Source organism: Polypterus senegalus, chromosome 12 (assembly GCF_016835505.1).
Source record: "Polypterus senegalus isolate Bchr_013 chromosome 12, ASM1683550v1, whole genome shotgun sequence".
In the NCBI taxonomy this organism is placed as follows: Eukaryota; Metazoa; Chordata; class Cladistia; order Polypteriformes; family Polypteridae; genus Polypterus; species Polypterus senegalus.
This window is the reverse complement of record NC_053165.1, coordinates 130999560-131025560: the sequence shown is the minus strand read 5'-3', so window position 1 is coordinate 131025560 and position 26001 is coordinate 130999560. Positions and strand designations below refer to the sequence as shown.

At 34.6% G+C, this 26001-nt stretch overlaps 1 protein-coding gene across 7 annotated transcripts; it reads left to right on the top strand.

The window, feature by feature from the left end:
* On the top strand, positions 1 to 24026 carry tpm1 (tropomyosin 1 (alpha)). 7 transcript variants are annotated; one of them, XM_039773441.1, is made up of 10 exons: positions 2 to 253; positions 883 to 1008; positions 1201 to 1326; positions 7225 to 7358; positions 8005 to 8122; positions 8654 to 8724; positions 9976 to 10051; positions 10312 to 10374; positions 10466 to 10535; positions 23657 to 24026. In XM_039773441.1, the coding sequence occupies exons 1-10, from the start codon at positions 140 to 142 to the stop codon at positions 23737 to 23739; spliced, it is 981 nt and encodes a 326-aa protein (XP_039629375.1). In that variant the 5' UTR covers positions 2 to 139; the 3' UTR covers positions 23740 to 24026. The 7 variants fall into 7 exon arrangements, with proteins under 7 accessions (XP_039629371.1, XP_039629375.1, XP_039629369.1 ...); XM_039773437.1 differs by lacking the exon at positions 1201 to 1326 and having other exon boundaries at positions 1 to 253; XM_039773435.1 differs by lacking the exon at positions 883 to 1008 and having other exon boundaries at positions 7 to 253.
* The last annotated feature ends 1975 nt before the right edge of the window (positions 24027 to 26001 follow it).

Here is a 26001-nt window from a genome sequence, read left to right as displayed (position 1 = left end):
TATTTGAGAGGGCAGGATAGCGGAGAGCTCGCACTTCAGCTCCACGCTCAGTCCCGCACAGCCGCTCTAAGCCTCTCTCCCTGCCCTCTCCACCGCAGTTTCTTTTGGAGCACTTTGTGCGCATACCCCAAGACCAGCCATGGATGCCATCAAGAAGAAGATGCAGATGCTCAAGCTCGACAAGGAAAATGCCTTGGACAGAGCTGAGCAAGCTGAAGCAGACAAGAAGGCAGCCGAGGACAGGAGCAAGCAGGTCTGCCTTTTAAATAAATAGAAAACGACTCGGGCGTCGCTGTCCCTGAAACGGCACGAAAGAAGGACCGTAACCGCAGCATGGATTACCTTAAGTCTTCTATACCGGAGACCCTGAAGTTGCATTAAGGGATAAAATGATGCAAGGTTTTTTTAATATAAAAATGTGTCCGGAATGGGGTGAAGCAGCCATATGAGCAGAGCCAGCCTCTGCGAAATAGGACTTTCAAATATGCATATTGGCAATCCTGGTTTGATTTTTTAGCCCCTGCCTTTAAAGGGCACAGGATTCCCGCAGTGAATGCGTGTCTAAACTAAGGAACTAGAGCACTTGTCGCTGCTGATAAAGGCAGAGGCGAATTTTAGCTTTCGGTTATAGTTTTAAGTATTGTATTGTGAGGTGATAAACATCACCGAGTGCATAGTTTAACATATGTATATGTGATGTGTGTAGAGTGAGACCGTGAAAATAAATAAATAAATAAAAAAACTATATCTGTCCAGTACATTTTACATGTAGCTTGACGGTAAAAAATACACTCTAAACTGACAGATAGCTGTCCTCAATTATTGCTGAAAGTTAACTGTTTGCATGCTTAAACACATTTTTTATTGTATAATCTGATATAGTTAGAGGATGAAATTAATCAGTTGGAAAAGAAATTACGTATTACCGAAGACGAGAGAGATAAACTGGCCGAAGAGTTCCATACGGCTGAAGAAAAGCTACTAAGCGCGGAGGAAATCGCCACCAAGGTATACCTGAAATCACCTTTCTAATCTCTCTCTCTCTCTCTCTCTTTCTCTCTCTCTGTTTCTGTCTCTGTCTGTCTGTCTGTCTGTCTGTCTGTTTTCTTGTGGGTCTCCACTGTCCACACTTCTACTCTGCCTTCCACTGCACGCACGCTATTTCCTGCTGCACGCCCACCACATCTCCGCTTCATTCAGCTCGAAGACGAGCTGGTAGCTCTGCAGAAGAAGCTGAAGGCCACAGAAGATGAACTGGACAAATACTCTGAGGCCTTGAAAGATGCCCAGGAGAAACTGGAATTGGCTGAAAAGAAGGCCACTGATGTAAGTAAGAAGAGAGCACTGACACGCACAATCTCACGCACCTTTCCTACTGTCCACAGCTTCACGCTCTTTACATGTTCAGTAATGATTTACTTAAATTTGATTATGAGTGAATATAATTTGTTGTTGAAAAAAATAATAATCATTAGTGCAGTCGATTTTCCACCTCTGTTTTTAAGTTTGAAAAAAACTGACTCATGAGATGGTGTACTATATCAACAGCATATAAATGCCATAAATGCCCAACTTTTTTATCTGTCATTTTGGTACAACTGTCTGCATTCCATCTGAAAGTCGATCTCGATCTAAATTGCGTGTGTAGTTTATCATCCCTTCCACTGCACTTTCCTCCCCATTTACAGGAAATGCCTGCTATTCCGATTACGTATCTTGATCTTCTTTCTTGGGGCCAAGAAAACAAAAAACTAGATCAGAGAAGTAGCGATGGAAAGTAAAATTTGCTAGATGTGCAGTCTCTACTGGTCGCGGATATATATAGCTCAGTGCTATATATGGTAAAGTTAGAGCTCTTCCCATCCCAACAAGAACGGATTACCGATGCGGGAGGAGTAAACGATTCTTTCCCATTTGGCGTATATTACATATGCAACACAGTACTTCTAAAGTGTTCGCACTCCTTTAAGTGCGCTCATATACAATATTTGTATAGTATTCACACCTGTGCTCATTGCTTCAGTGACGCTCTGGTGAATGCTGCTGAATTTACCATATGTGAAAGACAAATGTGAGAGGCGTTTCTCAACTTATTTGTAAACGTTAAACCGTTATAATCTGTTAAATCAGAAACCGAGATCTCGCAAAGAAAACACACTGTAGAAATCCCCAAACTGTTAAGAACACTACATTGATAGGCAAGTATTCAAATTTATGTTTCAGTTTGAACTACATTACAACAGATAAACGTGAAGTTAAAATCTCTCAGTCAATGAACAAGCAGAAGACGTCGTCGAGGTTCAATGTAGGCTACTCCTTATAAGGAATGCTATGCTAACCACTAACATATGCACGATCCTGTCAGACAGGAGAACGCAAACATTAAGATGGAAACTAATAATATTCTGAAGGCTTTTGTAGGCAGGAAATACTTGTAGACCCCCCCCCCCAAAAAAAAAACCCACACACACACACACTACATATAAAACAATCCAGTTTTCTTTAAATTCTAAGAAAAGTATTGCGGTCACCGAGAAAGTACATGCATTGGATACTTTAAATTCAGCTGTTACATGAATTTACAGGAACACGATTTTATGCACAATTTTCCTTTTTAAACTTTTCCTGCAGCTCCTGTTATTTCTTACAGGAAACTCATCTAAGCGGTAAGATTCATTTCGGTCGTCTGGCGAATTTGTGATGTTGATTAATTGCCGTTAAATTACATGGATCGCCTCGGCGATACATGCAGCTCGAATATCAAGAACAGATGTTTAGTTGAAGCTTGGTGCCAAAGTGAAGCAATACAGTGTCTACCGCTGGAGTAAAAGAGGAGCTTCTCATTTTGGTGGCCACGCGAACATAAATGAGCTATTATTACTTTACAGTCCATGAACCGAAGCACTACTAGTGTCCACACCGTAAAGAATATACAAGAAAGGAAAGGTGTGAATTACTGGCACAAAACACCAACTGATAATAATAGATGCACTACTTTAAAAGAGCAGGTGCTAAACAGCATTATTTGATTTATTTTGTCTCTTATAATGAAGAAGATTGAAATTACTCAGTCTGTACTTGCTAAGGTAGATGGACTCCAGCTATTCCTAATCATTGGATGTAGCCATACAGAAAGAGAGACGTTTAAAAACGGACGTTAGGAAGAAAACAAGGAACAGAAAACAAACAGAAAAACTGTTAAGTGTCACATTCTCTCTCACGATATAATTAAAGATGTAACTTTAAAGTTGTGGAAACTTTTCTCTCACAGCAATTGTCTGTAAACAGCCGAACATTTCTAAAAAAACATTTGTGATATAGTTGGTTTCTTGTTTCTTTGTTGTGGTGTTGTCACTATGTTGTAGACAGCTAAAATCAAGTCAAGGCAATTTATTCCATCCTTAGGGCGTGTTAACCTTTTAAAATACAGTTAAGGTTTTCAATAAAACATAAGATATGACAAAAAACAACTGAATGCAAAATACAAAAATAAATACATGTATATATTTTAGGTTCAAAGAGCAAGAGGATGTCTCATCAAGTTAGCACTCAGGACTGCATACCGAGCAAGTTGTTTTTGATTAGATGTTACTGTCTTGTATACTGTCATACTTATTAACCAGAAGTAAAAAGAGTTCCGGAAAGACTGAACACGTAGTCAGAATCTAAGATTAACAACATCGCAAACAGGCAGGATTTGAATGTAAAAACATTATATCAGAGCTGGAAGGCAGGAAATGCTTGTATGTCAACACTGGGCTTTAAAAAGGGCCGGTACGCACATGTATGGAATACCGGCACTTCCCTGTTTTTCGCAGCTGCGTACCGCCAGAATTTGTTAGCGTATTAGCACGCATCATTAATACCCTGGTGATCAGAATTCCAAGGAGGAGAGATAACCCAACCCAGTCTACTCCAAGCTCCGATCTAATATCAGAACATGTCGGTGTGATGCTGCAGAGGTCTCCCCAGTTCTATTAAGAAATTAGATTTCAACAAATAGTACGGCACTTACTTATAATAATGTAATACAAACAGAAAAAGCTGTTTTACAGCTCATCTTGTCATGCTGCATATTTAAGCTATATAGTGTTTTAATTTGTGTAGCAAACATCAGTTTAGAAATAATCACATATGCTAGTACAGTGTCGTGAGGGGCGGGGCCTATTCGGGCGGTGCATTCGAGTCTAACTGAGGATCACTAGGCAACCTAACCTGCACATATCTAGGGCGGGAGGGGAATGCAAAAGACCTGCGAAATCCTGGGGAAAATATGCAAATGAGACACCATAGACCACAATTTTGTTTTTATTTTAAATAACGTTTATTGGAGTATTTGAATATACTAACAGGCTAATACACGTTCTTTATCAAACTAACTAATATTTATTCATTCACTCATTTTCCAAACCCACTTTATCCTGAGCAGAGTTGCGGGGAACCTGGAGCCTATCACAGCAACAGGGCGCAAGGCAGGAAAAATTCCAGTACAGGGCGCCCGCCGATCGCAGAGTGATTTAATATTGCCAACCATCCATTATCCAACCCGCTATATCCTAACTACGGGGTCACGGGGGTCTGCTGGAGTCAATCTCAGCCAACACAGGACGCAAGGCAGGAAACAAACCCCGGGCAGGGCGCCAGCCCAACTTAAGATCAAATATATACATGTATATATTTTACGGTTATAAACAATACCATGAGTCTTTGCAAATTAAGACCTAACACATTTTATTCGGAGAAGCAAAACAATTTACATTAAATTATCAATCGGCATAAAGATATGCTGATAAAATATGACAATTTTCTTATCAGTAACCTCACTCTACGTCCGCTATGCCTTGAAACCAACAGATTGTCGTTCTGCAAGCCAATAAATCAGTTTTAATTTGTGACGTCGGACTCCTAGATGGCGCTACACTCTCGTGCACCAATCCTTTAAATTGGTCACCTGAATGTAAAAGTGGGCGCAGCAATTTAATCTAAGATTTTAAAGAAAGACGAATACAACAACTAATAATAATAATAAAGAAAAATACAGTGGGAATTTGCCGTTGGCACTAAACGTCCAAGGCAGCGTTTAAGAAGGCGATTTCCGGGCCTCGCGCTGCGGAGTTCTTGATGCGCGCGAGCTGGCCGCCCTTGCGCTGCGAGTCTGGATGCGGTGTTGAGCACTACCGACACCTTCAGCTGATTAAACGGGAGGAGCCATCGTAAAGCTATGGCAGGTTTGACGTCCCTGGAAGCCGTGAAAAGAAAAATAAAAAGCCTTCAGGACCAGGCGGACAATGCAGAAGACAAAGCACAGAAACTGCAAAAGGATCTCGATTTGGAAAGGACAGCCAGGGAGACAGTAAGCTGTTGTTTTTCGTTGGCGTTAAATTTGAGCCGAAACGGGTTACAAAATGTCATCGAAATTAATTAATTTCGGCATACAGACTGTTTTCCGGTTTGCAGTTATCTCTAATCAGGTGTGCTCAGTCCCGCCCTGTGCTGCACGATGTGGCTCTTTAAACCTTGGTAGACAGTTTACCGGCACCTGCAAGCTAAGCAGTTGTGCGTCAAGGTCGTCGACGACAGTGATCTTTTCCTAAAGATTAAAGCTGAGATTTTCAGGTGGCCACAGTTCCAAAGAGATAAAGTAGGGGGAAGACTGTAAACGATTGAGGGCCCAACCATTAGCCGCAGTACCGAGAGGCCTCGTAGATAAGTGCAGTTGGCGCTCCTGTTATCTTGGAGCCGAATAAAACAAGGCGGCTATGCATGCGTTCAACACATGTCAGGGTTGACATTGCTGATTTCTGGGATAAAAAGAAACAGTTGTAAAATTCTTTTGAAATTGGCATTTGCATTAGTAAAGGAGACATCACCCCTCCTTAAATGATCGAGATTCCTTTTGTTGAATAGTGATGGAAAATGTAGCAGTAGTTCGTGTATGTGCCTACAACATTGCACATCAGGGTAACCCTTCTTTGTTGATCTCATTCCCTCAATACTTTTTTTCCAAGATAAAAACTAGTATTAAATGTGGTGTTTAGTTGTAAGAAAGAAACTTTGATTATGTTAGTCATTAGGATTACTGTGCAAAACTTTGTACCTCACTCCTCAAGTTGGTATTTTCGTAAAAGGATTAAAGGGTGCACAAATAGTGTGTTTTGTGCTTATGTATATTAAAATTTTCATCCATGTGTTTTAAAACGGTTTGTAATGGTTTAGTTTTAAAGATCAACATCAATAACCACACTAAAAAAATAATAATTTTAATTTTCCAAAGAATAATCTGTCTTTTGGATTTAGACAAACATTTATATAAATTATTCATATGAAGTGAAAATAGTGCACACGCTTCACTGGTTTTCAGTATAGTATTAGTCTAAGTAGTAGACATTTAAAACTAGTTTGAGGGACTAAAAAGGGAGCACAATTTTTGATGATGGCTTTTGAGAAAATGTTAACAACATAAACATCTAAGGTGAAAAGAAACTATAAAAGAATAGATAGATAGATACTTTATTAATCCCAAGGGGAAATTCACATAATCCAGCAGCAGTATACTGATACAAAGAAACAATATTAAATTAAATAGTAATAAAAATGGAAAAAAAAATTAAAATAAAATTAATGTTCGCATTTACTCCCCCGGGTGGTGACTGGTATATCTATATTTTATTTACAATATTTTGTGTTGGATAATTCTAAACATCTTAGTCTTACTGGGTACTTCAAAACTTCCCAGTTTATAAACATTTTTTACATGTACATAACGGTGTAAAACATTTCCTCTAGGAACTGAAAGCTAAAAAAAAAAAAAGCAGAAATTTATATTTCTTAATTTAGTTTTCATGTACTTCTTTAGCGAAGTGTGTCCCATAAGGGTGTAATGTAGCCAGAACATTTTTTTAAAGGAAAGCAAATACGATCAAGATCAATTACTTGTAGACTTATTTTAGTGGTAGCATTGGTTTTTTGTTTTTTTTTCTTAATTTAATTTTGAGTGACTGGCTAGTCCACTTTTCCTTGTGCAGATTTTCACTTGTTTTTATTATCGTCTAAACTTGTAAAAGTAGGCCTTTAATGCCTTCTAATTTATTAGATTTGGTACTGTTTAGGTTTTTACAGTATCTACAAATACAACTAGGTAAAAAGTGCTCTGAAATGTTTACATAAGCATGTAAATAGTGTTCTCATTGGAGGTACTGAAATTGTTATCCTTGCTCGATTTAGGCTGAGGGTGATGTAGCTTCACTGAACAGGCGCATCCAGCTGGTTGAGGAGGAGTTGGATCGCGCTCAGGAACGTCTGGCCACAGCCCTGCAGAAACTGGAGGAGGCAGAGAAGGCTGCTGATGAAAGTGAAAGGTGGGTTTAAATGATGTCTATAGCATGTATTACCTGGTAGCAACCATTTTTTTTTTTTTTTAGTTTGGTTCATAGATCTAGTTGCGAATGGTGAGGGACTCTTTCCAGAAGTGGTTTCAATGTTTTGGTGTATACCTAGCAAGTGATATACTTAATTTTTACCTTCAAAATTATTACATTGTGCATGGTAATGTAGAGCTAAAAAGGCAACATCTTGAGCAAAAACATTTTACAATATGATTTAAATATTTAAAATGCTGGTGCTGTCCATTTATTTTAGAGTAACACAGTTACTTTATAACAAAATTAGTGATTCTACTTTTATACTTGAAATACGGAAAGATTTACTACATTGTGTCGGAAAGTTGTTTGTATACTTGTTGCATGTCTTACCTATTTTATCTTTCATGGGATCTCCTCTCTGTTGACATGATATTGTTCGACATGATACGCAGTTATATACTGTAAGAAAATAAAAAAAAAATATATATATATATGTATATGGTGTTCCCAATTAAACAGTGGATCAGGCTGACTAGAATGGTTTGAATGAAATGACAGGTGTCTTATAATTTGAAGTTTTACTGTTCTTGTTTTCTGCAATGTATACCTATTTGGTAAGCATTTTTTATTTTCTGCTTTACAGAGGCATGAAGGTCATTGAGAACAGGGCCTTGAAGGATGAGGAGAAAATGGAACTGCAGGAGATTCAGCTTAAAGAGGCCAAGCACATCGCTGAAGAGGCTGACCGAAAATATGAAGAGGCTAGTATTTACATTTGGCCAAAATTTAGTATAAAAAGAACTTCAAGACTTAGTATACTCTTAATATGCAATTGATTTTTGATTAGCCTGAGATTGTTTATTAGGCAAAAGCTAATGTCAACCCCTTATCACAAGTTAACAGTCTGTTTACACATATAATCATATTTAACATAATTAAATTGTAAATATTCAGTTTTCTAATCTTCCTGTATAATTGTAGTTTCCTTTTTGAAAGAAACAATGTCAAATTAGATATCTGTCCAAACGTTGCCAGGTCTCATGCCATTTCAAGAAGCTTCTGTAGCAGTGAACATTCTTGATTAATTTCATTTCAAAACTGAAAATGTGTTTGTGCAATTCTGGGCCTTCATCCAGGAACACACAATTTACATTGACTTTATTGTCTGCCCAGTATTGTCTAGCACAGAATCTTTAATAAGAAACAGATATTGTGGTTATGATTTATTCATATATAATTTTTTTCTTTAATATATATTTTTAAATAACCACTTGCATTTTTGTTTTCAATAGGTAGCACGTAAGCTTGTGATCATTGAGGGTGATCTTGAGCGTACTGAAGAACGTGCTGAACTTTCAGAAAGGTGAGACTCTTGAGTATGTACAAGTAAATCTGATGAATACCATAAATCATTTCTAATCCCTTTTATATTAGCTTACTATTATAAAATATTTAGTGCTGCAAAACATATGCAGTCTCGCTTTTTATATGCTTTTGGATACAAACATGAGAGATTCATAATTGACAGAAATGCCTTTTGTGTCTTCTATTAACATTTCAAAAGTGTACTCTTTATGGTTCTTGGACTAACCTGAGAGTGTCTGGGAATTCTTGGAGTAGTTAGAAAAAGTTGGTGAGGATAGGCTGGCCTGGTATACCCAGATCAGTGTGTTGCATCTGTGCCCATCCCCAGGATAACCTGGGTGAAAGTGAAGTGAAACAAAGCAATCGTCACATTTGCTCACTGATACATGTGCCGTCCTATGTTAGGTAGGAATTGAGACAGTCATGTAAAAAAGTATATTAGATCACAAAGTACACTATTCAGTTTCTTCAGTATGAGAAGTACAATTCTACTGAAAATACTACTCTGAACATATTTTGTGATGTTTGGAGCAAAGATCGGGTGTATAAACCTTTAGTTTAAAATGAATAAGCAAATATCTACATTTTATTCCTTTCTTACAATGAATATACAGTATATGTAAAATATAATTTTTGAAAGTGTTTTGGAATATGATAACTGTATTTGACCCCATCTCCAATTCAGTTGCAATCTCATGTTTGTTAAAACATACATTGTTTTTTAATTTCCTTTAACTGCTTGCATGTTTTTGTTGCCCCTTTTTTCCCCCTCAATTTTTGATTGGCTTTGTGCATTTTATATATTCACTTGCAGTCAATTCTGGCAAACAGAAGAAGAGTTAAGAATATTCTATCAAACCTTAAAGCCATTAAAGGCTGACAATGCAAAGGTACAATAACAAAAAGCCCCATCTGACTGTGCCCTTTGCTCATCACCTAGCTTCATTCCAAATCATATTCCATTTAGCAACTTTATCCTTTTAAGTTTTAATTTACACTCTCTTTTTGACATCATTAATTTGCCTTTTAATCTCTCAAGCTTTGCTGATAGCATTCCTGATTAACTCATGCATAGTTATACCCATTACTAACCTTATCGTTTGTAGTGTATTTTTCATAGTTCTTGATTTTTGAGTCGCTCTTAGTTTCTGTTTCATTTTATTACTAGAATGTGATTTATTTGGCTTTTATTTTGTTGTTTGTATTCTACTATTATATATAAAGATCCTAACATTTCCTACTTTAACAGCAAATGTGCTGAGCTTGAAGAAGAGTTGAAAACTGTGACCAACAACCTGAAGTCACTGGAGGCACAGGCTGAGAAAGTAGGTTTTAGTCAAGAACTACCTAAATATACAAAAGCGTGCTTGTTCTTTGTACATTAGATTAGAAGCCGGTTCCTGTAGTTATTTATTCATTGCAAAAATACAATTTGATAATATTTAAAAATACGTTTTGATGTTCAAGAGAACACTGGAATACATTACTTTAAAATGGTTAATCCCATTTGACAGTATATAAACATTTAAATTGCTCCATAAACATTTAAACAGTCTTCTAATGATTCTGTTTCTCTGACCAACAGTACTCACAGAAGGAAGACAAATATGAAGAAGAGATCAAGGTACTCACAGACAAACTCAAAGAGGTTAGTAACCCTTATTTCCTTCATTATTTATAATTATCTTGACTTTTTTTTTCTTTTTAGACAACATACTATAATATCCTTATCATTTCAGGCTGAGACCCGTGCTGAATTCGCTGAGAGGACAGTGGCCAAGCTTGAGAAGTCCATTGATGACTTAGAAGGTACGAACTTCTTCATTTTATTCATTTTTGTAATTCTACTTTTTCTACAGGTTTTATTAGCTGCAATATTGTCCCCAGTTTCAATCATGGGGAAACTGCAAAAAACTGTTTTTTTAAAAAAAAAAAAAGGTCTCAAGTGGGTTTTTATGGTTGCAATGATATTTTATTGTGAATTATGAACTTCTAATAATCTATTAGATAATGTCATTAACCTGGGTAATTGTAAGATTTATTTTGAGGAGTTATTTTTATCATTTACATTAATTATCAATAATACAATAACATCTTTATTATAGAATGTGATTGAAGAAATGATTTTTCACAAAATTATTTTAACAGGTCTAACAGGCCTAAAATTAATGAGCTATGTGGTAGCGTTGCTAATGAGGCACCTTACCTACTGTGCCACCATCAATGCAAAATATTAAGTACTACAAGTAGATGTACATAGTGTACATTGCAGATATGCCTTTTTTGGGTGCATTTATAATACAACGTATGTACATAATTAAAAGAAATTAAGTTGAGTAGAATTAGTTTTTTTTTTTTTTTAGTCCATACACCAACATTTAATTAAATATTTATTAGCAAAGGGTTGCATTTGGGTGTGTTTTTCTTCTACTTAAAATTTCTTGTACCGTAACTGATATTCTGTCCTCAGTTATTCTTCCATATCATTCCCTGGTAATTTGTATCTTTTTTTTTTTTTTCCCCTTTTTTTCTCATTATTCTCATCACCTGTTGTGTTATTGATTTGACTGCCTACCTGCTGTGCTCTGTCATCCTTCCTGCTCTGTGGGTGGTCTGTCACCTTCATCTGCCTTCATCACCTGGCTTCTGTCCACACTCCTCCTCTCCCTACTTCCTTGCTTTGTACTCTACGCATTCTACAGATGAGTTGTATGCTCAGAAACTCAAGTACAAAGCAATCAGCGAGGAGCTGGACCACGCTCTCAACGACATGACTTCAATGTAAATTTCTTCCAACTGTGTGCCTGCTTGCTTCTGTACTCCTCACAACCACCAAATAAATTCCCTTGTACTACCTTTTACATGTCTTCCAATGCATCAACCAGTTCTCCTTTAACTATCTTTTACCTGGTTCTTTCTCCCAACATCCATCCTTCCTTCCTTAAACCCTTTTATATTACTTCTGTTTATGCAACTTCTAATGGACCATTCTTTTTTGGTGTTCATTTGCAAAATCTTGGGGATATTTAATCTTTCATACAATACTACTAAAGAGAGTACAGCACACTTGCACTAAAGTATCTCACAATACAGTATCTGAAATTGCCTCCACTGGTGGACTGTATTGGACATAAAAATGGAGAACAAATATAATAGCTGGGGTAATTATTTTTGTGCTCCATATCATTTTGTCAAATACAGCAGCTGCTGTGCAGACTTGTTTAGGGTATGGAATACTTGTGGCCCTATTTATTTTACCTTTTGATGTGACATTGAATTGCAGGAAGAGATTTTATTATGAAAGTGGATAGAAGGGAATGGAACAGAGACCATGAGCTTTTGTTGTGGGTCTTATTGCATTTAGCAGTAATACAGATACCTAGACATTAGCATGAGGAAGGGCCAAAACCCACCTTGTTTGGTAATGGCATAAAGTCAAGACTGTGCAAGTGTAAAGATGCAAATTACAAAGATGCCAAGGAATTTCTTGAACTGTGGATATGATACATACACTTAGGCTCCATTATTTGATAAACAGAAGTCAAAATCTCAAGGAATTAACCTTTTCCCCCAAAAATCACTTGCATTCATTGTTGAACATCATTTTTTTTGTCTACTGAAATATGGTCATACTTGTGAGACTGTTCAAAGTATTTGAGGTTAAGTATGAGGGGTAGTTTTAAATATGAGGTTTAGTTTTGTCTTAAAACCTTTGAACAGTCACGCTTTTGTGCACTGCATGTTCATATATGATGCTCTATCCCATCCCACATAAGGGAAAACCTTCAACTGTACTAATGGAATAAATCCTAATAAAACTTTTCATGGGTTCTTATGTTGTTTTTTTTTTGTTTTTTTTCCTTTCTCCCTACACTACATGGCTTTTCCCCTTACTACAATCACTTTACAATTTTCTGTGTTCCTATTATAAGTATACCTTCTGCACCTTTAACTAAATTGACTTTTTCTCCCCACTAATAGTGTTTCTATATAAAGTGCTAGGTGATCAAAGTTGTCTTTTACTGGATTTTTGAAAAATCAAGTCTTTTCAAGGGCTGTATGTGATTAATAGGAAAATAATTATTTGCACTGCTTCTTAAACTGGACTTTGTTTCTCAGCTATTAATGATTTGCATGCACATAAACAATTTATACAGTTAATTTAAATCTTTAGGGACCAACCAAGTATTGGAAGTAATGGTGTCATAACGATTTCATTTTTTTTTCTATCCATTATGCCTTGTTTGGTTTTGTTTGGTTTTATTTATTTTCTTAGGTCCGCATTTATTTTCAACTAACTGTTTTCACAGCTGTGTTGCAGACTGCTTCCTGTATCAATAACCAATGCATTAGAGCACTTAACATGCATCCTACTGTTTAACTTTGGTATAATAGCATGCACTGTTAGTTAAAAAGACAACTCTCAGGAGCAGCCAGAGAGAAACTTACGCCAATTACAAGTTGCTTTACTGTTGCATTTGAGTGGAACTGCTCACATGCTTGCTTTATTTTCTTGCCTTGCATAGTGTGTGCTAGTTATTATTCTCTTGCTTATAACATTGATTTTTCTTGCATAACCATACAGTTTCTATCTTTCCCATAGTTTTTTGTTATTTTGCCTTACTTTTTACACAGATAACTTGTTTGCTTGGCTACACAGCAGCGATGTCCCCTACCTGCTGAGCTGTCTCCTGCCTACTGCTTTATCAACTTGTTACCCTTATTCTTTATTTCTTGCATCTCTTTCATGAAATATATTAAAACACAAGTATACCTGAGATGTGTGTTCCTTCTCTTGTACAGAAATTTTTAAATTTGAATTATGTAAAATAAATTTCTATTCATGTACACAGTTCTTTTACAGTCTTTTTTCCATGCACATATTCGAGAAGACATTTCTAATTTTAAGGTTACCTTTTAATTTTTCTCTCTTAAATTATGTTTGTACCATAGGTTTGGCATTTTGAACAGTACTGTTAAATTGTTATATTCATAGACTATTTCATTTCACAAAGTTGTTTTGTTAATGGGTTTATGCAAGTACAAACTTTGCAAAGTCAGTAAAAACCTCGTTAGATCAATCAAATAGAGGTTTTAACTTTTTTGGTGCGCTGTGCATGCTGCTGTTTGTCTTTGTTGGTAAATTCAATTAAAGATTGCCATATATTGTGAAATGCAGTACACTATGATACAGCTTTCACAACATGCTTTCTAAATCTTTTTTATTTTTTAAAATATTTTCAGTGTAACTGGTTTTATTTCATATTCATGTGTTCATAAGTTACAGTTTCACCAACATTCTTACATAAAGAATAAAATTTTGTTTGAGAGGTAGAATTTAACAGTCTGCATTATTCTTACTCATTAATGTTTTAAAAAAAAATCGTAGCAAAAAAAATGCATCATAGGTCACAAAAGTTTCAATTACTTGTTTACCCTGTGTATATTATTTGTAAATATTGTTTAACAAAGTGAACAGGCAAGCTGTAAAGTGTTTCAAACCTTCTGATAGAAATCTCATAAGAAACCTCAGTACCGAGATTTGCATAAAAACAATAAGAAACTTTAAAGAATATAGTGAAACTGAACCTCTACTACTAATTATGGAGCTTTTTCATCAGACATAATCTTGTCTCCTGCGTTTCTCATTGTAGAAGCTGTAACACTTCCATCATATATATATATATATATATATATATATATATATATATATATATATATATATATATATATATATATATATATATATATATATATATATATATATATATATATATATATATATATATATATATATATATATATATATATATATATATATATATAATTACCCTTTGAAGTATCAGTTGAGTAACATTTTAGTTCTTCACCTTATGTTTAATGTAGAGAAAAATACTAAAAGTGACAACATTCCTTAATCAGCATAGTGATATATTCACACTAGTGTATGAGAGGCTGTTCTGTGCCTTGTTGCCTGCCATCTCAAGCTACTTCTGCTGGGTGGCGGAGTGTTATCTAAGTAACAGGATTAATTGATATTTTGGGCAATGCTTAAAATTTGTATTTGTATTTGCTTATTGGGCTATGGCACTTCTGTGCTGGTAAGGCATGGTTTCTGTGTGAAGTTTTTTTTTTTACTGTGAAGACTTGTCAAATGGTTAAGCAATGGTGTCCTCTGAATTTCAGATCAGGGCTTAGTCATGCTGTTATAGATGCAGTTTATAAAGAACTGCAGATTATAGACTCATTTTTAACAAGAGTACCATTTTTTTATTGGAATATAGTATATGCATGCATCATTTAAGCTTTTTAGTTTTGAACTTTGATAATGTCATTCATGTCCTCGTTGTGAGAGTTAAGTTATTTCTTTTTAATTGGTAATTCAGTTTCTGAACAAAATACGCTTTTTTTTGTTTATAATGTATCTCCGTAATAAAAAAAAAAATCTTGGGACGAGACAAGACTTTTTTTTCCTGTGACAAGACGTGATCTTTTAAAGAGAGACACTGTCACGTCCCGTGAGACGGTCAAGTCACGCCCTACTTACAACCATTTTCATCTAACCTCTCAGTTGTTGGAATGCTTTTGGCAGACGCACTTCGTGTGTACTCGGCTCAAATTTTTTTGTGCCGAGAGATTTAACCACACCCGGGGTCGGAAAAAGACAAAGTTCATTGTCACAAAGAATTCAAAAATGTTGGCGTGATACAAATGCAGAGCAGGTTAGAGATAATGGAAGTAGGAAAACTAAAAAGTCTCAAAAAAATGATAGTAAAAATCGCATTAGCGCAAACAGACAGAAAATATTATTTGGTGAAATAACGGAACAGCGAAAACGGATCAAATAGTGTTTGAGGATGTCTTGGGGGAGAAGAGAGACAAGGCAGTGAGACAAAAGGACAGCTGCTGTACAGGCTTTTAAGTGTTCGAAGTGCCACACAAGATGGGAAGAGGAGCTGAAAAAAGATGTCACATTTATATTTACAGATTTCTTTGTTAGGTCGAATATAAGACAATTTAATTCCCATTTGTCTAGCATTTCTAAACTTCTTTTAATAATTTTGTTTGTTGCAAAGTAGCTGAAAAAGGCAACTATTATGCTTTAAGGTGTATTTTAATTATCTGAATTTTATTATACTCTCAGACCTAGTTTAAATAGCAAGCGAATAAGTGTGTTCAGTATTTATTTGGTTTAAACAACATTAATAGGCATCCATTGCTGCAAAAATATAAAGGAAAAAAATACATACTGCATATACAAGGGTCTTCCACTTTATGCTGCAGTAATATGTAATACTACCAAAGAAATATATCCAAGGAAAATGAGATAGATCTTTGCTAGTTCCACAATGGAAATGCTCTACTAGTAGGAATGTTTTCTTTAGCTGAGTATTTTTTCATTATATAGTCAGTTTTCATCAACATGGAAAAGGCAACAAATGTTCAATTACAGTACTGCTTAGTTTACTTTGTTAATTTTGGGTCTATTTCGATTTTTATTTTCTCTTAGTGGGGAGAAATTTTAACTTAATCTACATTTAGAGAAGTGTCCAGTTTGTAAGCATGCCTTGTATAATATAGGAAATTAGTCCACAGGACATCATACACTGCATACTTCAATAATGTGTAAATCCTTCAGCTCAAATCTCATCATAATCAGTTCATGTACTGATACAATATATCCTTGCCAAATTGTTCCTGGGAAGCTGTAGAAAATTTTAAAATGAATTTCAGTAGCAGGGTTGAGCAGTAGTGCTTTCTTAATAAGCCCCAAAGGCACTTTGGAAATAAGCGTACAAACTGAATCAGTAATTAAATATTTGAAGACTCAGGCTAATTTTGGTATATTACTGCTCTTAAGTATTTTTACCTGTTTAATTTTGTCATACTTTTTTTATTCCAGCCAAATATTTGCTGTTCTAAATTATTATTTTTGTGGGAAACAGCCGTTTGACCTTGGGGACCCCCCTGGAGGTTTATTTTCTCCAGCATCTCATCCGCTAGAGTTTTTATTTTTCCCTCCTCTCTGTCCAACTGGCCACAGCATCAGACTTACCATTATAAAAAGTAGAACCTTTAAACTAAGAAAATGTATGCAAGGTATGATATTCAGGTGTGTCTAGGGACTTTAACTGACTTGAAAGTTGGACTACTTTTAGTTTTTCCAGTTACTTCATCTGAGAGTCAAGTCATTTTCTAACCTGCTTAGTCCATACCAGGGTTGCAAGGGGTGCTTGAACCTATGCCAGCTAGCATACGGCACAAACAAGGAACAAACCCTGGACAGGGCACCAGTCCATCACTGGGGGAACACACACACACACACACAGAAATGAGGAGAACATGCAAACTCCATGCAGGGATGACCTGGGACGTGTACCGTGTCATCCAAGAGTCTATCACATTTTTGTTTGTTGTGTATTTTTGTAGGAAGTGAGTCATATTCAAAAATAAGAGCAATAATAGAATGCAATCGCGTATGTTATTAGACTACAATGAATACATGGTTTTTAGCAGTACTTTAAAAAGTCACAACATTAAAAATGTAGCCAAAATTGGCTTGTTGTGGTTTAGTAGCTTTCACAAACAGCAGATTCCAATTTATGTGATGTAGAATTGGCATCAATTGATGTGCTATTGTTAGTTGTGGAGGGTCTGCTACCAACTGTAGTCCAGGATTCTTAAACAACCTTTTTGAAAGAAATACCTAATAGAGAGCTCAAAAGGGAGTTTAAGTCTCAAGGTAAAAATGTTAGCTGCTTCACACCATGATCAGGACAGCATGCCTGGAATTTTGCCAATAAAATGTAGTTTCAGAAAAATATTGTATCATTGTAGCATGCAGGTAATGGAGCAGTGAGATTGTTTTTAGCGAAGTGCACTGTAACAGTCCATCTGTTGAAGGTACAAAGGTCAAAATTCATTGCTCACTAGGTGGATGGATGATGTTCAGAAAGTCAGCAGGTATCAATCTACATTTCCATCCAGTCCAAAAAAAATGCAGTTCATGAGAAAAAACAAAAAATATATTTTTGTCGGCCTTGTTATTAACACTGATAATAGTAGATATCTCCACACAATGCAAAAAAGACAAAATGTACTAATGGTGAATCCTTTTCCTTCAGATGCTGACTTTCCCATGCAAGTTATGGGTATTTATGCCCTGCAACAAACATATACACAGATATTATTAAAAAATAATCCCAAAAAAAAAGGTTAAATACAGTCCAGTGAGGTAGTATGGAAACCTCCTGTTCTATTGCCTTTTATAATGTAATACTCCAAACCAGTTGAATCCACACCAGGGAATTAGAGCAGATTTGCGTTTTTGGGACAGCACTATCTCAAATAGAGAATACAAATTCAACTCAACAAGTGGATCCACCCAAGAACAAACTAAGACTTGCATAGATGCCCAGGTCTGTGTTTTTGTATTTACTTCAAGGTAGCCTCCTTAGATAACATCCTTGGGCGATGTACAACTTTGTCTTCTTTTTGGCTCTGATAACTGCAACTTTTTTTTTTCTACTTATTTCATTTGTTCCCTTCTGCACCAAGTTAATAACCAAACTCCAAAAGCACAACAGAACTAGCTATTTAACAGTATTGGTAGTACTGAGTAAAAGTCGTTGCTGCACTTGTGCATCACTACATGTAGACTAATTACTTGGGAAGGTGCAATATTGTGTGAGAAAAATCAAGTAAAAACTACATAGAAAAATAACTAGCAGTGGTGAATATACAGCACTGCATCTACATGTAAAAAACAAAACGCACAATGTTCAAAGCAGAACGTTTGCTTAATTTATAAAGAAAAAAAAATTTTTGTTATTGACACCTTTATGGAGTTAGTTTAGAAATAGATTCTTGAGTGCTTTGAAAGATCAAAGATGTGACCATTCAGATGTGAATGTAACTCTTCTGACAAATACATAACATTACAAGATGAAATTATGATTCGATTAATCACTTTTTAATACTGTATTCTACACGGTCCTCATAAAGGAACAGAGGCTTCACTTTCATTCTCTGAGTGCAATGAGCAGAGTATACTCGTTTTTCTATCTGACATGTACAGTTTAGGGTTGCGAGGGAAACTTTGCATGCATTCAGAATTATGCATGCAAGACTGGGATGTAGGAGGAAACTGCACACTAAAAATGCTAATGGCAATGAAAAAAGTAAAAATCGAACGTTTTAGACAAAGTGGTTATTTTGCTCGTCTACAGTGGCAATGAAATGAGAAGCTGAATTTGTTATTACTAAAATAAAATTATGTTTCAATGGCTCAAAGCACAAAACATTTCCCTATTAATACAGAACATATAAAGCATTAACAGAAATGCATAATCGCAGAGACTGCCAAAACTGCATATTTCATTGCTGAATATGAATATGCAAAAGCTACATTTTTGTCATTGTTTTTTAGTAGACAAACTAATATAGGTGAGTGTAACCCATAAAATGTTAGGAATGTAGTAAAGCACATATGCCATATTTGAATTAAGATTAATTGATTACAGGAAATGTCAGCCCAGTTAATTTTCTAGTTCTGAATTTATACACAGGCAATAACAAAGCCAGATCAATCATATAAGATACTCTGAAAACGGCACAACAAAAGCTGTTTTACAAGTGTTCTGAAATAATGGAGTAATGTAAAACTGACAAAATTGACTTCACATAGGAAACATTAAAGCTGTTACTGTTAGTATTTTATATGTTTTGTGTTTTTATTACAGAAATACATTTTTCAATTGAGCAATGGAGGAGCTTTTAATAAAAAGCATTTGAATATGATTTCACTTTTTGCATTGTTATAGGATAGGGGTCAAGTATCCTACAATTTCACTGCTATTGGTAGCAAATTAAAAAAAAAAAAACGAAACAAAAAAAACTTCTATCATCATGGTAACCTGAATACCAGCTTTTTGCAGTCAGAAAAGTCTACTGAATTGGCTCCTCAAAACTTTTTTACAGGTGTCGTAAATGACAGGTAACAAGTGTCACAAAAAATTGTACAATATTTAGACAACTGCCAGAAAGAAGAAAACTGTTTGTAATGTAGGCTTGCTCTACAGTACTATAAATATTCCATCCCTGTACATTTTGTTTCTGGATTTTTTTTTTAAACATTTATGGAGAAAGCTGAATTGAAAATAGCTAATTTATTGCTTTAGAAAGTATAAAGATAAACCAAATGTAGTCTTTCATTAAATGAAAAAGTGTTCATTTTGTTGAACATTTATTGGCAGTATTTCAAGGTGATGTAAACTATACAGCACTTTACAAGTGTACTTTATGATTTAGTAGGTGATCTTCTATAACTTTATTTGCAAATAATTTATTTGAAGACATAACTTTTTGCAAAATAGACACCACGCATGGCTTCATAGGAAAATAGACTGCGTGTGTGTCTATTTTTTATATACTATTTTACATACACACACTGGCTGCTATTTTAAAGATGCAGTTACAAAATTTAAAAGTGGCGTATCGTATTTTGCCAAGTTAGTCTTTATGGAAGTCATTTGTAAGTCCCTTCATCACACCTAAAATGTTATTTCAATACAGAGTATAAAATATTTCCATCCATTTTCACTGTTTTATCCATTTTCTAAACTCTGGCACCAGCTTGCTGAGAATCTCTCTTTCTCCAGAATTTAGGGCAAGACCGGGACTAGTCCTGGACAGGATGCCATCTGAAAATAAGAATCTTGATTAAAATACATTTTTATTATTATTATTTCGGTGTTACACGGTTCTACTCTTGGATCATAGATGTTTGCTTGGTTGAGAATATTAAAATTTAACTAATGTGATGCTTATGTAAAATGCTCAAGTCTTAAATACACTTAACCTTAAACAAACCCACTCAGTATTTTAAAATTCAATGCCCAAAAATATTGCTATCTACACAATCATTGTACAGAAAATGATCATTTATTAGTATTATTTATTTGAGGTTCCTTTACATCAGTGACAATATGCCCTTACAGTGCTTCATTTTGACTGTGATGGCTCTTTTTATATTTTCCCAGGTCAGAGGTTTTCTTTATTTCTTTTTAGTTTTCTTTCCTTTTAGTCGTTCTGGTGTGCATCTGAAAGTTTAAAAGTGTATTTGTTATTTGCTATAATAATATTTAGTTATTTATTCATTGATCTTCTATTAAAAGCCATATTTCCCCTTGGGAACAAATAAAGGTTTTCTCTCTATCAACCTGCTGTTAGACTGACAGAGATTAAGAAATTTCCATTTCACAAGTAAACTGCATGCATTTTAATTAACCACTTCAAATATTATCATAAAAATCATATTAGAGTTATAGATTACATGTGCTGACAGTGTTCTCTTCTGCTTTTTCATTTCTGTGTTTATTTTGACTGATATGTGGCATTAATTTTCTTTGGCATATTACTTTATATGATATTAAAGACTGAATTCTTTCAAGGTGTGCTATTTCTGTCTATGGAAGGTATAGTATATTGAATATTTGAGTGCCGTATAGGTATGCTGTGTTCTGGAGTTTAATTGTGTGCTTTCTTTGCCTAACCCTTTTCTAACACTCTAACCATTTACTCTATTTCTGTCTTTCTTTTATTCTGCTTGCTGACTGTCAAGATCGCTTGTATCAACAACTTGAGAAAAATCGAATCCTTACTAATGAACTAAAGTTGGCACTGAATGAAGATTAAGGAATAGCTGGGTTATACTCTACTTCATTAACTTCATTAGAATAAAATGTCATCCTGTAATTTTTTTTAAACTACGGTCATCCTGACCAGCATTATTTATAGAAAGCCTGTAATTTTTTTGTTGAATGTGTAAAACAAAACGTTTTGAACAAAAAAAATGTGCCATCGGATATTCACAAAGTTTCTATCATTTGTTCGTTTAAATTTTTTGAAGCATGAGTAATTCAACAGGTATGGAACATAATTCAATTTTTATCCTAACTTTTGTTTAATTGACTTCAGTAAAAGAGAGCAATTTTATTTAATGATGGTACAATTCAAAATAAGATTGTGTTGTAATAATTATTGACAAAAATAATCTGTAAAATAATTGGGATTATGCACATCAAGAGCTTAGGCCAAAATATAGCAGCATGTGATTAAGTAGCAGATGAGATCAGGAAAGTTTCTTACTGAGCACCCTTTGTCAATTTTGTTTATATGGCATTTAGCAAGTTAATTATTAGATTTTGTAAAGACATGAAGTTTTTCTTGCAGTAATATAAATTTAAAATTTCTTAAAGCAAAAAAAAAAAACCTCTAGTTGTGAGAGTATATCCAAGTATTCGTCATGTAATGCTACTGTTGTATTACTCTGTATACTCTCCACCAGTTGTTGTTTTTCTTTGTACTAACTTGTTAATCCAATTATCCTTACAAGATTGCTTGCAGGCCTTTTAAGAAAGATGTAAAGTTTGAGGAATTGTCTTTAAGGGATCAAGCATATGTCTGCCTGTGTCCTAATATCTTAATTTTACATGTAAACATTTTGATGCAATGGACAATCTATTTGCATGTGTTGAATTTTCAACGAATGTGAATCTAATATTGTATGTTATGTATATTATTGACTAACCATATTTAGAAACGGATGACAAAATGCAGTTAAAGATATTAATGATATTAAATAATCCAACTGCATGCACAAAATGACTATAGAGATTGATGTACTACCAGGATTACAAAGTCTAAAAGCAAAAAAATTGTGGAGACGGGACAATATTTAGTCTAGTTTCCTACTTTAGGAGGTGTTAAAAAATTGAGATTTAAAAGTAATGGAAATTAGCAATGTAACATTATATAAATATGACATTTCTGTTTTGTTTAAATGCAGGCTTTAATGTTATTATTAAAGTAAGCCTAAATGATGTTAGAAGTGCTAGATAAGAAGCCATCTAGTGTTTTAGTAATACATGAAATCTCATGCAAAGACAATTGGGGAATAATATAGTGTACTATATACCAAAACAACACAGAATCCCAAGGTCCCAAAATTTAAGTTATAAGAACAACATTTTAACATTGGCTATACATTTTGAAACTGCTTCATGTTTGTTTGCAAATGCTGTAATCCATGCAACAGAATGAAATGGGTTCATAGACCCCACTGCTTGATAACATCCTCAACTTCCTCATCCAGCCCTCTTCAGACAAGTGTTAGCCCAAAGTTATGGATCTGACCTGCCAGGTGCTGTTTTTGTTTCATACCTGCTGCAGATCCTTGAACATGAATTCTAATTTAAAATGGCATACACTAAATTTTAATTTTAGATTGACACTGGAAAATGTATAATTTGCTTTGTAGGGGATACAGTTATTAGTTTATGAAGAAACATTGCAGTCGCCATGAAATCATAAATGTCTACTACCATAAGAGTACAGAAGTAATTAAAAAAAAAAAAAAAAAAGTCTAATAGGTTTCTAGGAATGGATATTACTAGAAAAGAGGATATGCTATATCTGAAGAACACACTTGAGAGTAGTCCTGAAATAATGTGTGCAGTTTTAGCTTTTATATTACAATAAGGATATAGCAGCATTAGAAAAGGTCCAGAAAACAGTGATGAGACTAGGAGAGCAAGGCATGCATCATGGACAAAGAATGAAGGCTGAACATTTTGCAGTTAAGACTAAAAGGGTTTCCGCTAATGTATAAAAATTGTGCCAGAAACACATTTATTTACATGGAATGGTCTATAGGACTAGATACCTACTGGTTTAGTTGAAAGTACCCTTTGGAAAAACCTCTCATCTCTGCTTAAGATTATACTATGCACATTAGGTGACTAGAAATTGATGAGTTTTATTGCAGTTATCAACTTTGTGTTATGTACTTTAATTTTTGTTTCATTTTTTAAGTTTAAGAACATTCCTTTTTCTTTTGGTTTTAATATTGTTATTTGCTAATCTGACAGAAAAATTGGCGCATGCTAAGGAGGAAAATATCAACATTCACCAGATGCTGGATCAGACTTTGCTGGAACTGAACAATATGTGAAAACTGAATGTTCTCTCTCATCCCCCACCTTTTTCTCCATATTTTCCACCACTTTGCTTGCACCTCGCTTACTATATCTGACTGATGAATGGGAAAAATGGTGAATTTTATTTTTATAATTTTACATCAGGCAAATATTCTGTGAATTTTATGTACAGAAATAAATATGACTGTTCTTTCTCTGACAAAAAAAGTAAATGAGAATAGCAAAAAAACACCAAGTCTGAAAAGGATTGAACTTTTATTTTAACAGTGTCTGTTTTCAAAGGTTTGCAGCATAAACTGTTTTGTTTGGCTAGAATTTTATGTTTTTGTAATTTTTAAAATTGTGACACACATTTGTTCCAAATGGATTTGTTAAGTTCAGTTGTTTATATTTTCAATATTTTAACAAGTTTAATAAATAATTGGGACTGATCAAGCACTGTGACTGTTTTTCATAAGTGCGACTAATGCATTTCTTACATAGCAGTAAGGTAAAGACTAAAGCTGCAGTTAAATCAATTCCCTATTTAATTATGTATGTCTTTTTATGTGGTTTTTAAATAAAGTAACACTTCTGGTGTCTACAGGTGCTACTGTGAATGGAATCTTACTGTAAAATAATGAGCATCTTACAGATTTGTTTTCTTAGTTAAACTGTAAAATGTGCATTTTAGTGTATCAGTAAACCAAATTATAGAGGTAACTGTGTGACATATAGTATAACTGAAAAAGATATTTTTTTTTGTTTGTTTTGTTGCAAACCTGACACACAATACAAAATGTATGGTGTAGTGTAAGTAAATGAAATTTACCATTTTAGGTTATTCATGGAAACCAGTTCATAATTGGTTGGATTTTGTTTTCAAAACTGTTGCATCACGTTTTACAAACACTTAACATGGATCTATATACCTTGTGCAATGTATTATGGTGATAAATAAAAAGATTAATTCACGTTTTTGAACATCTTTGAAGCAAGAAATCTTTAATTTTAAGTTTTTCACCTATCAGTGCTAAGCATTGTTGTGCAAGTGTGCAAATTTCACATTTTTAAGGAATTTGATAAAAGCTTCATAGAGTATTATGCCAGACAGTATTAAATATCATCCGAAGTGGCTGTCTAGAAGGAAGCCTTTTTTTTTTTTTTAAATTGCAAAAACTTAATGTGGATGGTAAGTTTAGGAAAATCAGGTTCTATAAAATGAATGTATAGTTAATATAATAATAAATTTAACAAACAAAAAATATATATGGTGTATATCCCTGCTGTGTTTGGCTAATTGAATAAGCAACCTGCTGTAGCAAGGAGACAATGAAGAAAGCTCAATAAAGATGCAGTTGCTTTCAGATATCCATTATAATCAAAGTCTTGATGGATTTGCATCTCAAATGCAATTCCAGATGCTTTTTTATGTTGTGCAGCAGTGCCAGTTTAAATGCTTAACCTAAAGGAAGCTGTCATTAACATTTTTCATTAGCTCGTAAAATGTTTAGTAGGATCACCTCTAAAGTTAAGATGGATGGAAGCAACTCTTTGGTTAAAGGGAAGTGAATTTTGGGTCATTATCTTGCTGCCTGATACAGTCCTAGCCAGTGTGCTTTTGGAGACATAGCAGATACATTTGAGGTCATTCTGCTGCTACCACCACTAGCCATGTTATTAGTCAATATGTGTGAGCAATTTTCTGAGGTAACTGTGCATACCCAGGCCATGACACTGCCTCCACTATGCTTAAAAACTGCAATGGTGCATTTTGATTCACCTGCAATTCTTCCCTTTCTCATGTTTGCCTTATCCCTTAACTTACCTTCTCTGCTTTTGTCTAGAATTCTTGTGTCTGACTGTAACACCTATTAGCAAATTATAATATTGTCTTTATATTTTTGATATGAGAGGTTAGCATTTAGTCCTTATAATTCTGCTTCCATCATCTTCTGCAAGCTGATTATGATTCTCTCATCTCTGCACTGTAGAACTGAATGATTTCCGGAGCAGTTTCAGGGTTTCTCTTGCTAGCCCCATAATTTTCATCATTTCTGATATGATAAATGCAAAAATGAAGAAATAAATTTGTACATTTTTTTAACTTTAAAATTGCACATTTTCCTGCCTGGATAGTCTTATAGTATACTACGTATAACAACGTACACTAATGAGATGATTGCAGTAATCAAAGATGTGTGCACAATTAGAGATACAAGAAATACCTAGCATCCAATATTTACTCTCACCTGAAATGGGCATCGGAGCACAAAAAAGCTATGGTCAATAAATCT